This window comes from Arvicola amphibius, chromosome 11 (assembly GCF_903992535.2).
Source record: "Arvicola amphibius chromosome 11, mArvAmp1.2, whole genome shotgun sequence".
Lineage (NCBI taxonomy): Eukaryota > Metazoa > Chordata > Mammalia > Rodentia > Cricetidae > Arvicola > Arvicola amphibius.
This window is the reverse complement of record NC_052057.2, coordinates 88555396-88572069: the sequence shown is the minus strand read 5'-3', so window position 1 is coordinate 88572069 and position 16674 is coordinate 88555396. Positions and strand designations below refer to the sequence as shown.

The following is a 16674-nucleotide window of genomic DNA, read 5'->3' as shown; positions in this document are numbered from 1 at the left end:
TCATAAGCCCCAAAGTAAACATTGTCTTTCAAAAGTTACCTGGGTCATAGTGTTTTATCACAGAAAGAGAAAAGTAATTAAGACAGAGATGAGGAATCAGAGGCACAGAAAGAAAACACTGTGTCAAAGGCCATGAGTAAGATAATTTCAACCCAAGTAGTCTAGCACTCAAATCTGTGTTCTTAACTACTGTGCAATACAATAAATCTGTACCCTTCGCTGTAAATCAATGTTATTGCACTCAAGAGTTTACAATTTCTAAAACTGAGACTATCTGTGTAGTTCATGGTTTAACTATGGACCTGGGCTATAAAGTACTTAATACAAAACCCACAATATTTTCAAAACAATATTTTTTTAGAGTTTCTTGAGACAGGGTTTCTCTGTTTAAGAGCCCTAGCTGTCCTGAAACTCACTTTGTAACCAGGCTGGCCACAAACTTACAGAGATCCGCCTACCTCTGCCTCCCAAGAGCTGGGATTAAAGGTGTGGGCCACCACTGCCAGGTAAAACTTTAAAAGTTATGTTTATAAAATTTAACATTTAAATTGTTAAGATACACAAAGTTTATTTTAAGCCATGATGAAATGACGTTAGATTAACATAGCTCAAATTTTGAAAAATTCTAAGAATTGGAAAGACCAAGTTCAGATTTTTAGATGCTACCAGTGGGTAATAAACATAACAATAGATTTTTCTCTTCAGATTGAATTTAACCTAACAAGAACTATTATTACTGTATTTTACCAGCTAAATGAAACTCAAAGTCATAACAAGAAAACCTAAAAAAAACTCACTTAAAATAACTCACTGCAGATATTTTTAAAAGTTGAAATTATACCTTTCAAAACATACTATTCCATTTTAAATTTCCTGGAAATACCTGGAATCAATTTTTAAAAGGTATTAAATTATCTCATGGCATTTTAATATTCCTGCCTCGCTTCACTGTACATGTCCTGCTCCTTACATTTCAGATGCCACCACTTTTTAAATATTGTGTGTGTGTGCATGTGCACATACCTGCAGACAGAGAGACAGAAGAGAGAGACTGAGTACATGTCTATGCACCAAGTATGTGCACGAGAATAAAGTGGTTAAAAAAAAAGACTACTGGATCCCCTAGAACTGTAGTTACAGACTGTTGTAAGTCACCAAGTGGGTGCTGACAACCAAATATGGATCCTCTACCAAAAAAAAGTGCCCATAACCACTGAGTCATGTCTTGGGCACATGGACAAAGCTATTATCCCTTCAAAGCAGGCATATTTTTAGCAAATAAGGTAGTGTGAAATATTAGACATAACCTCACTTATACAGTTAAAATATATCACATAACATTCTTTACGTGGAAAGAACATTTTGGCTAACAAATATTTCATATAACAGTTACCATACAATAGTTCTCATAATTACTATTTTTAAGATTTATTTATTATGTATATGATGCATATATCCCTGCAGGCTAGAAGAGGACACCAGATTTCATTACAGGTAGTTGAAAGACACTATGTAGTTGCTGGGAATTGAACTCAGAACCTCTGGAAGAATAGTCAGTGTTCTTAACCTCTGAGCCATCTCTCCAGCCAGACCACCTTGAACACGCCCAATCTTGCCATATCATTATTTTTAATTGACACCTGTTTTAAATAAACTAAGTACCTATATTGATGTACCTTAAATCACATTAAAGAGTGACATTTTGATATTTAAAATGTAATATATTTTTGTTTTAAAAAAGCATATACTTATAAAAGAACAAAAATTTGAAAAAATAAAATGGAAAAAAGCATCCGGTTAATTTTACTACAACTAATTATAATGGATAATTTCATGAAAATAGTTAACATGTTTGCAGCTTAAAGAGATGGGCATTCTCTTTATCCTCAGGTGGCTTTTAACTGCCAGATTATGATCTATAAAGACACAACTCAAGATTTTTCAAAATTAGATGAAACAAAAATCAGATACAATAGCCAATAGTCACTAACAAAATATTACAAACACAGTAATAGAAAAAAAGAAATTATTAGTAATGAAGCAGTTTAATAAATTTTACTTTCTTGTTAAAATCTTACTTCCCAGTATTCTGGAGAGAGGACTCGGCAGTTAACAAGACTTGCTACTCTTAGCTCCTGCTTCTTAAGCAGCAACCCAGGTTCAGTTCCCAATATCCATATGGCAGTTCAACTACCTGTGACTGCAGTTACAAGGGATCTGATAGCCTCTTCTAACTTCCTCAGTCACCAGGGACACATGTGGCACACATATAGAGATTTAGACACTCACACACACATAAAATAAGTACATCTCTTAAAAAAAATCTTACGCTGGGAGATGGTGGTACATGTCTTTAATCACAGCACTATGGAGGCAGAGACATGTAGATCTCTGTGAGTTGGAGGCGAGCGTGGTCTACAGAGCTAGTTCCAGAAAAGCCAGAGCTTTTGTTACAAAGAAAAACCATGTCTTGAAAAGTCAAAAACAAACAAAAAACAAAAAAACAAACATGGTGGTTCACACCTAAAATCCCAGCACTAAGGAGTCTGAAAGAGGCTCTCTAGGTTATAGGCCAGCCATGCTAGAGAGAAGAACTCTATGTTTCAAAAAAGCAAAGCAAAATATGTTTCCAAACAATCATAATCATCTCTGTTTTTTGAAAAATGGCCCCACCAGAATAATCTCCATCATGCACTGTTTCTGAAGTGGAATGGTCTTTCATAAGTATACATTCTGGCTTACTGCAGTAAGCCTCCACAGCTAGACAAAATGTTAATACATCAGAAAAAATAAACTTGACTCAGTATTAATCAAACATTTAGACAAAATATTTTCATAAACAGCCTCCCAATCATGCATGTGTGTGTTTGTATACAAAATGTATCCCTATAGTCTAAAATTATTTCAATGTGGCTAGCTAGATTGTTTGCAGGGAAAAGGTTCTTGCCATCAACACTTGATAATCTGCGGACCCACATGTTTGAAGAACTAAATTCTACAAGCTGTCCTCTGAAAACTGTACACATACACACAGACACACACACACACAAACAAACAAACAAATAAGCAAGTAAATAAATAAATAAATAAAATTATCTATCCATGGATTAGTAACAAAGAGACCTGAATATAATAAACTCAGGAGCCAGAGAAAATTATTCTTTAACAAATTTTTGCTATTAAGCACAATAGCAAATTAAGTCACAAAAAGCATAAAATATTAAACACTTTAATTTTAAAAAAACAAGGTTTTGAAAATACAATATTCACACTAAAACATCCTTTACAATAGAGTTAACAGTAAAAATAGACAGTAAATAAAAAATGATATTATGAAAACTCTATGTCAATAATGAAAAACTTCCCCTAATAAAGTATAAACAAATGCCTTTCAAAAAAACCCCACTGATTCAGTACCTGTGGTTTTAAAATCAATGCTCTCATATGCAGAATTTGATTGCTGAGATTATTTTATATTGAAAACTTTAAAATTTGAAAAAAAGCTTTGTCAACACTTAGGTATATATAAAAAGTAAATAATGTGTGAAAATGAGATACATATGTAAAATGTAGACTATTTTACTTTTTTATAGTAAAGTAAACTAGCCTATAAACAGTCACGTCTTATATGAAATATGATTTCATGCAAATTGGACAGGGGTGGGGTGGAACCTTATGAAGGAGGTCAGAAGGTAATACAGGCTAATAATCCCAAGACTTGGGAAACAATAAGATCTCGAGTTCAAGACTAGCTAGGGCTGTAAAGGCAAAAACAGATTTCAAAAACTAAACAAATCCTAATTCTGGCCTTCTCCTTACCCTTCTCCTCCCATTCTTGTGATCTTAAGTCGAAAATCCACCGAGTTCAGACTAGGAGGTTTCCATTTCAAAATATCATCGCATCGCCCAGGCTTGTATTTCTAAAGGAAAAACAATAATCAGGAAAAAAGGTAAAATTTAGGGTTCAATTCATTAAGCACACATAATTTTTATTAAGCAACATTTCTATTTTTATTTACATTTTTGATAATGATTTATTAATTATATATACAGCATCTACCTTCATGTATCCCTGCAGGCCAAAAGAGGGCACCAGATCTTATTACAAATGGATGTGAGCCACCATGTGGTTGCTGGGAATTGAACTCAGGACCTCTGAAAGAATAGTCAGTGCTCTTAACCTTTGAGCCATTCCCTATTTACATTTTTTAAATTACATTTATTATTTGCCTGTTTATGTGTAAGCGGGTGAGTGTGTACATACAAAGGCTCATGCATGATGGTCAGGAAAAAACCTGTGAGATGTTAGGGCTCAAGAAACTCCTTTTCCCAAGGTCCAGCATTTAGATAAAAGTCAGCATTCCCTCAGAAATTTAAAAAGATAGTTTTTATTGCTAAAAGGTCTGAGGTACCTGTTAAACATATCAAAGCAGACACTCTCAGCATCAACGATACCTGTTAGAGTCATCTTGGCTAGCAAACCCCACCCTCTAACCTTAACCTCTCAGCCTGAGTGGTGGGGGACAATGGTCTGTACTGTCAATTATATTTTAAATAAATGCTGATTGGCCAGTAGTCAGGCAGGAAGTATAGGCAGGACAACCAGGCGGGGCAACAAGAACAGGAGAATTCTGGGAAGAAGATTCTGCTTTCTGCAGTTGTGACCCAGCCACAGAACAAGCACCGATAAAAGTACCGAGCCATGTGGCTAACACAGACAAAACTAATGAGCTAATATAAGTTATAAGAGTTAACAAGAAGCCTAAGATAATGGGCCAATCAGTTTATAATTAATGTAGACCTCTATGTGATTTCTTTGGGACTTAACGATTGCAGGAACTGGGCAGGACAGAAACTCAGTCAACACCTGAGCTTCACTCCTCTTCCTGCAGCTTCCCTCCCCTACCCAACCATGTTGGCTATGTGGGTTCTTGGCCTCTTGGTTTCCTGGCTCACTAGTGGCCTCTTGGTTTCCCTTTCTCCTCTCTCTTCTTCCTCTCTCACTCCCACTCCTCCACCTCTATGGCCTGATGGAGGAGAGTTATCTGTCTATGTTACTTTCATTGGTTAATTAATAAAGAAAACTGCCTTGGCCCTTTAAGAGACAGAAAATTAGGTAGGTGGAGTAGACAGAACAGAATTGTGGGAACAAGGAAGTAGAGTTGGGGAGACGCTTCAGGCAGTCGCCATAGTGAGTCTCCATGCTTCTCCTCTCCGAGATGGACGCAGGTTAAGATCTCTCCTGGTAAGCCACACCTCGTGGTGCTACCCAGATTACTAAATATGGGTTAAAGGAAGATGTGAGAATTAGCCAATAAGAGGCTGAAACTATGGGCCAGGCAGTGTTTTAAAAGAATACAGTTTCCGTGTAATTATTTCGGGTGTAAAGCTAGCCTGCGGCCGGGTGGCAGGACGCAGCCCCGCTGCCGCCGCTTCCTTCTACAATGGCCCCATTAAGTCTGGACTCTTCCAGAAGTCTCTGGCTGAATTCTGCTAAATACCTACAATATCGTACAATAAACCTCCTATATCACCATACCTCAATTTTTGTTCACCTGGTGCCGAAACCTCAGGATTGGCATATATGATTTCCCTTCGAGGGTCTCAACTACTTCACAGGAAGTTGCTGATTTGACTCTCCTAAGGTATGTATGGATCATTGTTTATGCTGGTTTCTGCTACCCATCAAATATGACTCCAAATTCTACAGTCTTCATCTGCTTCTTCCCTCCACCTGCTCAAAGCATTTACCTCTCATCTACTTCCTACAGTCTACTACACCTTCCTGGGGCATCTCTTTATGCCCTCCACGTGAACACATCTTAAAGACACTTACCCGTCTCCTTCTATCAAAACCCTCCCTCTTCCCAGAAGCTTCTCCTGTTCCCCAAAAAAGCTGCCTTCTCCATCTCTTCAGCTGCTTTCTCCTCTCTTCCTCTACTGAGTAAGTGTCACTCTTTCGTCTACTAATACTACCAAAGTCACACTGTTGTGTCAGAAAGCTCCTCTCACCATACTGATCCCCCAACACCTGGAAAAGGACGCTTCTCCCTATGATTTGGAGAGATCTAGGGTAGGCGATGGGATATGCGAGCCAGGATGACTCTATAACAGTTTTGGTGATATTGAGATATCTAGTGGCCAGTGTGTTCGAATTGATGTGCTAAACAGCACCATAGGCATAGGTTAATGGAGCAGCCATATGCCCCTTTTGTCAAAGATAAGGAAAACAATTCATTTTAGCAATAGGAACTATCTGCTTAAGTTCCTGAGGGAATGAATGTTCGCTTTTGTCTAAATACCAGACTTTGGAATGATGAATTTCTTGGAACCTAACATTCCAAGCTTTTTGTTGATGATAAAGGGGTGACAGAATCATACAGGACAGTATTATAACTTCAGCTGTTGAACAGGATTGCTTTGGCCTTAGGCTGCAAGATTCAGGAAGTCTGTGAGATTTTTCCCATGGAAGAGGAACCTGTGAAAACTGATCTGCTCTGGCAGAGCAGGGCAGTCAACCCAACAGAGTCCACAGTACAGGCAGAGCCATGGACTTTTCACCAAAGTGTCCAAATAATTTATTCCTAATTGTTTTGGCTATACACCTTATTTTTTGACAGGGTTTCTCAGTGCTTCTGAGTTTGCTGAATTGACTGGATATCAAATTCAAGGAACCTCCCCTTATTTTTAATCTTCCTAGTGCTAGGACTATAGCATTTGCCACTACACCAAGACAGTTATTGGTTTGTGGGTTCTGGAGAAACTGAACTCTAGTCTTCAAGTATTTGCAGCAAGTACTTGATTGAATCACCTCTCAATCCTAATGTTGTTGCTCTTGTTTTGAGAGTTATCATAAAGGTCAGTATGGCCTCAAAATTCACTATGTAGTTGCAATGACCTTGAACTCCTGAACCTGCTCCCACCTCCCAAAGTGCAGATCATGAGCCACAATTTTCCTTCTCCACCCCCCCCCAACCTTCTTCTTCTTCTTTTTTCTTTTCTTTTTGGAGGCATCAGGGATAGGAGTGAGACAAGACTGGTGTGGAACTCGTTATGCAATAAAATTTGATCTTGAATTGACAATAATACTCTTAGTCCAACTTCCTGAGTGCTAGGATTACAGGATGCACCAACATGCTCACTTTCTTTGCATTATATTAACAAATTCTTTCTTCCTTTCCTTTCATTTTTCCCTCTTTATTATTTTGTTAGAATACTGGAAATGTTTAAACATGGGGCCTCTTGGATACTAAATCCAAAAATAACCTACCTCCCATAATGCTGTTTATTTTTCATTTTGAGATAAGAATCCTACTAAATTGCCCAAACTGGTCTTGGCTTTTGGTGTCTTGGGTTCCAGAGCACCCAAAATTACAGGCCTGTAGCATCTGGACTGCCCTTAACAATTCATTTTACTGCAGGGTTGTAGAGATAGCTCAGTGGTTAGAAGCACTGCTTGCTGCTCTTCCAGAGGTCCTGAGTTCAATTCCAAGCAACCATATGCTCACAACCATCTGTAATGAGATCTGGTGCCCTCTTCTGGCCTGCAGGCAGACATGCAGGCAAAACACTTCATCCATAATAAATAAATCAAAAAACATTATTTTGCTGAGCAAACTTTTTTGTTTTAATTAAGTCAAAATTAGCAACTTTTAGGGTTGGAGAGATGGCTCAGTCACTAAAGGCTAGACTCACAAGCAAAAATATTTTAAAAGCCACTTTAAAATTATGTAATTTGGAGAGTTTACTCCCTGTTTAAGAAATATTTTCTTGACCTAAAAATCACTAGGATTTTCTGCCACATATTCTTAAAGAAGTTTCAGTTTTAACTTATTGATGACAGAAGTTACAAAATAATCCCACACTAGTTCAGAATTACATATAATAAATGGTTATTTATTTAGGGAAGACTCACAGATCACTGTCCTAGATCACAGTTCTCTGCATGAACCAAAAAAGCAGCCGGGAGCGAAAACTGGAAGCAAGAGAGCGAGCACACACTTTGCAACTGCATTTGTAATATAAGAGATCCATACCCAAGTGGGCGGGTATCTTAAAGGCTATTGGCCAAAGGAGCTCCCACAGCAACTTATATTTGCTAATTAAGGGTATTTGATAGAAATCTCAGAAAATGAGTCATGACGTAAACAGAGTAAAGAAGAAAGAAGTGTCTGCAGAAAAGAATGAGTTCTAAGACAGCAAGTCCCTCTGACTCACAATGCTTATGCCTAGCCCTCTTGAATCCAACCACAGCCCTGGGCAAGGGAATTCATACTCAGAGACAAGTCATCGTTTATTCATGTTTAGTTGTTTGTTTTTATGGTAAATGTTAGAAAAAAGAGGCAAAAAAATAAATTCTTTTTACACAGTCTCCAAAGTAAAAGGACCAAGATATTATATAAAAAAGGTTAAGGTTTTTGAAAGTAAATATATATGACTTACCACATTTGAAATATAAATTTTGGTTAAGTATACAAGTATATACATACTCTAATATATAATAAGGAGTGATGAATTCACCCGCATACATTCAGATTAAAATCATTATCAAAGCTCTTGCTAGCTAATAAATATGATACCTATAAATAAACCTGATTTTAACAAGTGAACTGTTTAAAAGAGGAAAAACAAGAGAAATACTTGTGTTTGGATACAGCCCAATATAATCTGAGATGTCGGCAGTCTTTAAAGAAGCAACAGTGCAATCAACATAAATATTAAAAATATTAGACTATGAGAGGGAAATGTAAACCATTGCAGAACCTCTGTTCAAAGTGCACTGTAGTGTGGATATAAAGAAAATACATGAACTAGACAGAGCAAAAACTGACGGGTATGTGTAAGGCAGCAGTTTTCAACTAGATGGTGTCCCTGAAGAGGCTGAAAAATGATGGAAAGACTGGCATAAGGAAGGTATATTACTGCCATCTAGGGGCACAGCCAGAAACACCACTACAGATACGCTGCCTAGAACAGGCCAAAGGAAGAAACCACACCAAGTCAGTGACAAACTGCACAAAAAGTAATGTTTAATTCCTCTTTGACTTTACTAACTTAATAATATTAAGGAAGTTTAAAGTTTTACTTCCCTAAAAACAGGGTGTCTAGACCAAAGTTGTATGTTCTTCTTCAATCTCTAGTAGCCATGTTTGGAAAACACTATATTTCATGCTTCCCATATGATGGCATCTCAACCTACCATCTTACCATTTGCTGCAATTCCACTCTTTAAATAAATATGATCTTCCTCACACCGTTTTGTTTTGTTTCTTTTTGAAACTGGTTCTCACTGTAAGTCACTTCTAGAAGACTCCAAATCTACCCACAAAAATTATTTCCATATCTTCATTTCTTAATTACTCTCAAGGAAACCTAGGTGTTCCTTTATGAATATGACTACATCAAGCACAAATCCAACAACCCTCGGGTCCAGAAAGCACCTTAAAATTTTAAATCTAAGATGAAATCACTCGTTTTTTAAACAAAAAGCTACCCTTTCCATCTTGAACAGGAACTCCTACCTAGTCAGTTCACTTTCTATATAGATGACTCGACTCTATCACGCTGTACTCATCAATTACCCCCAGGATCTCACTCACTACTGTGATATCCCAGCTGCTATCCCTAGAGCCAACAAAACCTGTCAAATGTAACTATTCTCACTGCAGCTGATTGGCTAGCTGACTGAACAGGATTCAAGCTTCTGAAACTAACAGCCACGCCCCCAATCTAGCCTTCTTTGTCTCCTCTAGTTTGCATCTTCTTCTGCAATCTTTACATGGAGTAATAAAGACAGTAATAATTTCTAATAACTATCATTTACTGTGCATTTTCCTGACCAACCATGGATGCTGAGTGCCATCAAATCACATGATTCTTAGGATAATCTATAAATAGGTTAATTCATCATAATCTCCTGTCTTCATGGGTCACCAAAGACAGAAAATAAGCAATGTGTCTAGACAGAGTAAATATTCAGATCTAGATATATTATTCCACATAAAAATGCACACTAACTACTATAATAAACTGGGCCAATGGAAAAACAGGAATTCACATAACACTAACACACACACACACACACACACACACACACACACCTCAAAGTGATTAAACCTCCAACTGTAAAACCAGGAAAAACCATAGGGGAAAATATCAAAAGATCTTGAAAATAATTTTCTAGATACAGAACTAAAAGCACAAGCAATAAACATTAACAAGAAAAGTATCACTCCATTACAATAAGAGAAATTTGGACATTAAAGGAAACACATTATAGGGTTACCTACCAGGGGAAGGGGGGTTAAATATTGGAAAGCTATATGTCTAATAAGGAATTTAATATACAAAAATATATGGTCACACAACCCAAAAATGAAATATAAATGATCCAATTAAAATAGGGACTAAGAACCTAAACAAGGAAGAAATAGATGTTAACAGACGTGTGTAAGAAGATGTCTACCTACTCAGCCATCTCCAGAGACTGAAACCAAACCTCAATAGGAACTCACCTCCTGTCTACTCAGATGAATAGTAGCAAACAGACCAAAAAGAGCAAACGTTCTTGTGAAATAGGACAAAAAAGAAAGCATTGAACACCTGTTGAAACTGGCACAGCACTATGGAAAATAGTGTAGAAATTCCACAATAAAACTACTAAATGAGCCAACAATTCCATTTCCGAGCACATCCACAGGTACCGAAAGCAGGACCACTGAGAGAAACCTGTGCTTCCACGCTCTCTGCAGCACTGCTCACAATACCCAAGGATGGGAGCAGCTAAATTCCTTAATAGATGCGTGAATTTTTAAAACATAACAAATAAAGGAATTATATTTACAATGGAATATTATTCAGCTTTTAAAAAGAAAAGTATCCCGCCATTCTCCACTTTACAAGTAGAGCTAGAAGATATCTGCAAAGTAACATATCGAAAAAGAAAGCAAATGTGATCTCCCAAGTGCAATCAAAACTAAGCACTCACGAAAGCAGAAAGAACAATGGTGTTGCCAGGAACTGTAATTCCGAGAAAGGCATGAAGTTGACCAATGGCACAAAATTAGTAAATTTAGAGATGATTGATATTGATTATATGGAATGGGCTGATCATTTTATAATGATTATCAAAACACCAAGGTGTAAACCTTTAAAAACATACAATTTAGGGGATGAAGAGATGGTTATTAGTGAAAGTTAAGAGTACTTGCTGCTCTTGCAGAAGACCCAGTTTCAGTTCCCAACACCCACATGCTGGCCACAGCCACCTCTAATTCCAATTCCAGGGCATCTAACACTATCTCCTGGCTCCTTAGGCACCACGCACAAAAAAAAAGTGGGCAAAACACCCATATTCACGAAATAAAAATACATCTTTTTAGTAATGCACAATTTGTGTAAGTAAAGTCACAAAATAAGGAATTTTAAATGTATCTTCTAAAGGTCTATATGTTTACAAATGTATAAAGTGTAAGAATGACCAGAACAGATTCCCCAAGGCTGCTCTGACTGCTCTGGAGTTCTGCAGCATCCCCCGGCAACCAGGACAGCTCAGGGACTTAGTAAGCACAAGACCATGTGTTCAATCCCTAGTACCAGAGTGAAAGAAGAAAAATTCATGCATTATCAGCAAAATATTTATATTTAATTAGCTCCTAAATTGTTGTTACAAGCATGAGTGACAGGCACCTCTTTTCATTAGAATTCTATATGGTCCTATGAATGCTAAAAACCTTATCATTCGGATTATATGTTAGAATCGAAGTTTCTGGATAAATACTAAAATGCAAAGCACAAAATGATACCAGCTTTGAAAGCTGAGTGGAAATATGAATGCATTAATACTTGCTCAGATTTGAATAAAGAAACCATGACTCTAGAAACTACAGGGAAACCCTGTCTCGAAAAACCAAAAAAAAAAAAAAAAAAAAAAAAAGAAAAGAAGAAGAAGAAAGAAAGAAACCATGAAAACATGGTTAAAAGCCTGACTAGAGGTGAAGGCATAAAGAAAGGTACATGCCTTTAATTCCAGGACCAAGAGGCAGAGGCAAGCAGATCTCAGCAAGCTTGAAGCTAGTCTAGGCTACACAATGAGACTCTGCCTAAAAATTTAAAATAATAAAAACTAAAAGAGAGGAAAAGCCTGTTCTATATATCACTTTTAAATTCCCTGTTACACTCTGTTAATATATTATCTAGTGAAAAGTTGAAACTAAGTATGCCGCCATAAATTCTTAGAGAAAGAGTCTACCATTATGTTTCAACATTAACAATAAGTACCAATAACAATGATAATAATAATAATACTGTCCTATTCCTTAGGTGTTTAGCTGTCATCTATATGAGAACTGACTTTCTATGATCTGTGTTTTCACCCTCAAACGCTCACTGATTCTTTCATTTTCTAAAGACATTATATTTACTTTCCCTTTCTCAGCCTCCAACATGTCATCATGACCAATTGTTTTAACCATACAGTTGTACAGAATAATATTTATCTAAATCCAGCTAAGACTGGCTGAAAATTAATCATCTGTAACTGTTTATTTTGTCATCAAAATCCACTAGAAGGCATATATTTATGAATTATGAAACCTAAAAATTGGTGTTTTCCTTTTTCTTCCACTAAGCAGTTAAGAATTGCTACACTCTGAGAACTGAACAAGAAAAAACATTTTAAATGAACAAGGTGTATTTTCTTCCTTGACATTTTACTATTACAATTCCTCAGAAATGATTCTATTTCTCAATTGAAAAAATAGCAGTTCCAGCGTGGGGGTGGGGAGATGACACTTTTCCAGTCTGCCAGGAAACAGAGCCCCTCTTCAGCTGAGGACCTATCAAAATATGCAGGCAATTGTCATGGAAACAGAAGCTCTCACCATGGCAACACCGCCCTGCTAAAGAAAAAACCACTGTAATTCGTCATGTACTTCAAGACAAGGCATTTAGACTAATAACCAGTTTTCATTTTACAATCTATCTATAACAGTCATTAGACCTAGCAGTAGTAAAAATTTAATAAAAATATTAATATTTTGCAAGAATGAAATATTAAAACCAAATTTGACTCTAAATTTACATGCAAATTGATTAATGCCAGAGACCTAAAATTAAGCTGCCCAACTTTGGAAAGAACACATCATAAGATAATTGTATCACTACTAAAGTAAACACTCTAGTCTCCACAGAGAAGCAGTTGCTTCACTAACTGCCATGTCTCTTCTACACAAGTAGCTTTTCTAAAAGTAAACAAAAGTACTTGTAAGATTTCTATCCTTACCTCAACTATGCAATCTACTTTATTTTTTAATTAGCTGCATAAAAATTCTTGTCTAGAAATATTATTTCCACAAGATTAAAGTAAACCAAGCTAGGCTTGGTGGTACATGACTTTAATCCCAGCACTGGGAAACAGAAGCAGAGGCAGAAGGATCCATATGAGTTCAAGGCCATCCTGGCCTGGTCTACAGAGAAATATCCAGGTTAGCCAAGGCTACGTACTTAGATGGGTGGGTGGATGGATGGATGGATGGATGGTAGGTAAAAAAATTGAAGACAGTTTTTAAAAGATTAAATATTAATCAACTTTATTATCAAACTTAAAAGAACAGCATACTACATAAATTACCATTAAAATAGTCTTACAAAATCTGGTAAATAAGATTTAATGTTAACATCAACTTTGTAAATTAAATGATCTAATAGCTATCAAGTAAAAGACTTACTACTTATATTAAAATGTCAAGTTACTGTTTATGAATAGTCATTCTTCAGTAACAAACCACAAAATAATGAGTAATTGATAATGACAATTATGTACAGAACTAAAGCCATTTAGTATTAGCAATCTAGTAAGACCTATTTGATTTATGACACAGACTGATAACAGCACAGGGGTTCAATTTGAAAATGGATTTTTAAAACAATTTCAGTTTAAAGGCCTGAACTTTAAACCCTGGGTGGAAAAATATTGAAAAAAATCATTTTCTTTTAGAGAAAATACAAATTCTTCTCAAAATATTCAAATGTAGTCAAATGTTTTCTCAAGTATAACTGGTATTTCAATTTTTAAGCTTTATTTTTAATATTATGTGTATATGGGGAGGAAGAATATGATGTAAGTGTGGGTGCCTATGGAGTCAGATTCCTGAATAGCTGGAGTCACAGTTACATCTGAGTTGCCTGACATGGATGCTGGGAACCACTCTCAGATCCTCTTTAAGGGCAGTATGTACTCTTAATCACTGAGACACTCTCCAGCCTGACATTTCAAATGTTCGAACCGGTATTTACAAATTGTTTGTGTCCTCTGTAATTCCTAAAGTAAAACCCTAATCCAACATTAGAAGGCATTAGAAGATGGGACCTTTGGAAAGAGAAGGTCAAGACTGCCCAAAACTGTCCTCTGGCCTCCATATGCACACTGACTTGTCGTGCCTGAACCCCCACACACACTGAAAAAAAGATAAAGCCCTTCAGGTAATTAGATGATGCATTAGTATTCTTTGTGATGAACCCAGGTCCTTATCACACCTCCAGGAGTGCTGTGAGACGACAGCCCTCTGTGGACTAAGACAGGGGCCCGTACCCTACACCAGTCAGTCAGTATATTAATCTTGACCTTAAGCTCCAAAGAAAAAATTCTGCATTTTAAAGGCAATTCAGTTTGTTGGATTTTATCACAACACCCAAACTAAGACACGCTGTTGGTATATAATACAAGACATCTTTAAATTTAAAAAAAAAAAAAAAAAAACTTGAATCAATAGCAAAACACATGGAGAAACAAAAAGGTAGCATCTAATTAAAAGAGAGCAAAGAAAGCAAACCTGAAAGGCTAAGGCAGGAGGATCACAAGTCCAAAGCTTGTCTGAGTTGTAGAGAGACTTCAGCTAGACAAGCAACTCAGTGAACTCTGTCTCACAGTAAAGAGTAGAAGGAAAGTAGGAAGACAGCTTGTGTAGGAGAGTACCAGTGTGGTCTAAGGAGGCCCTACCTTCTGTCTCTGAGAGCCCCACTACTCTCAAAAGACTGGCGCTATATATATTTCAGTGGTAGAGTAATGCTTACTCTGTGTGAGGTCTGGGACCCACCCAGAAAAGAAAAGAATAAGCTGGCTCTGCTGTAAGGACGACCGGAAAGCACGAGCATTAAGAAAATTGACTGCTGTGAATATAAAATAAAGACTGAAGGGAGAGACAAGAACAAATATACCAAGACCAGACAGAAATTCCTGTGGTTCTACAGACAAAAGACAATCAACACAAAGAACTGCAGCTGTGACAGGTGACAGACAAAAGAATAATTTAAAAACAGCTGGAAGGTAAAACGAGACTTGTGGTGGTAAAAAAAGAAAGTCAGAGATGACATCTATATTTCTGGTTAAGTTGCTGATACACAAAAAGATCAGTTTGTATAGTTTTTATGTTTGGCCATTAGCGTCTGATTGCATCGAGACGCTAATCAGAAAGCAATGCCTGAGAAGACACATAACTAACCCTAGAGCTCACATGGAAGTAACTGGCTAATGGAAGGGAACTAAACCCATGAGTGTAGATGCAGTAGCTAAGCAGAAGAACAAAGGGCCTCACAACAAGCCTCAAGACACTAAATTTTAATGCTGTAAAGGACGAAGAGCTGAATGAGACACAAGAAATGGTAAAATACTAAGAGAAAGTCAGGAGTTTGTGGTGACACCAATGAATACTAAAAAAGAAACAGCAGACATACAGACTAACACTAAAGCAAACCCTAGTTCTCCACCTTCCTCATACTGTGACCCTTCAATACAGTCTGTCATGCTGTTCGGACCCCCAACCATAAAGTTATTTTCGTTGCTACTTTATAACTGTCATTAATCCTAATATAAATATGCAATATGCAAAATATCTAATATGTGACCCCTGTGAAGGGTCGTTTGACCCCATCTTCCACAGGGGTCTTGACCCACAGGTTGAGAACCATTACACTAGAGGGTGGAGTTAAAAAAACAACTAATGAGTGGTCTTGGTTCTGCAATGAAGAGACATCACTAGCAGCCTCTCCAAAGAACAACCATGAGCTGCACTACACACAGCCGAAAGTCCGAGCTGCTGAGGTACTCAAGGCTTCCCCCTACTGACTCCATGTGGTAAGGTAATTTGCAGACACCTAGAACTTCGAAGGTTTGAGACTAGTTTGGGAACCAGTTGACTAAATAAATAATCCTGAAATTAACTTTTTCAGCTAACTTTCTATAATTTTTCAGAATTTAGCCTACTTTGAATCAGGTCTGTTGTGATGACTAATAACTACTGTGGTTTTATTCAAAATCTGATATTCTCAAATTTCTTTATATAAATGGAGAAATATTCTAAGCTTTTCTTTCTCAATTAAAGTCTGGATTCACCTCTTATAAAAGTAATAAGCGATTCTCTAGATAGCACATAGTCATATTTCTAAAAGTATTGAGCTCCCAAGATGGCTCAGTGAGGAAAAGCACCTGGTGCCAAAACTGACAACCCAGGGCTCCCCACTGTGCAAGGAAAACTGAATCCTGCAAAAATGACTTTCACAAGCATACTATGGTGTGTGTGCTATATGTACATATGTGTACACATACATATACACAAATAAGTAAAAAACAGTTAAAATTTCTCTTCAAAATAGAACATTAAATCAAAAATTAAACAT

General features: G+C 36.9%; 1 protein-coding gene across 2 annotated transcripts in view; it reads right to left on the bottom strand.

Annotated features, from left to right (window-relative positions):
- Positions 1–16674, bottom strand: part of Rngtt (RNA guanylyltransferase and 5'-phosphatase) — a 253269-nt gene that overhangs the window by 92377 nt on the left and 144218 nt on the right. For both annotated transcript variants that reach the window (XM_038346948.2, XM_038346947.2), the window contains exon 13: positions 3820–3920. In XM_038346948.2, the coding sequence (XP_038202876.1) occupies positions 3820–3920 (101 nt within the window). The remainder of the gene's footprint in view (positions 1–3819; positions 3921–16674) is intronic.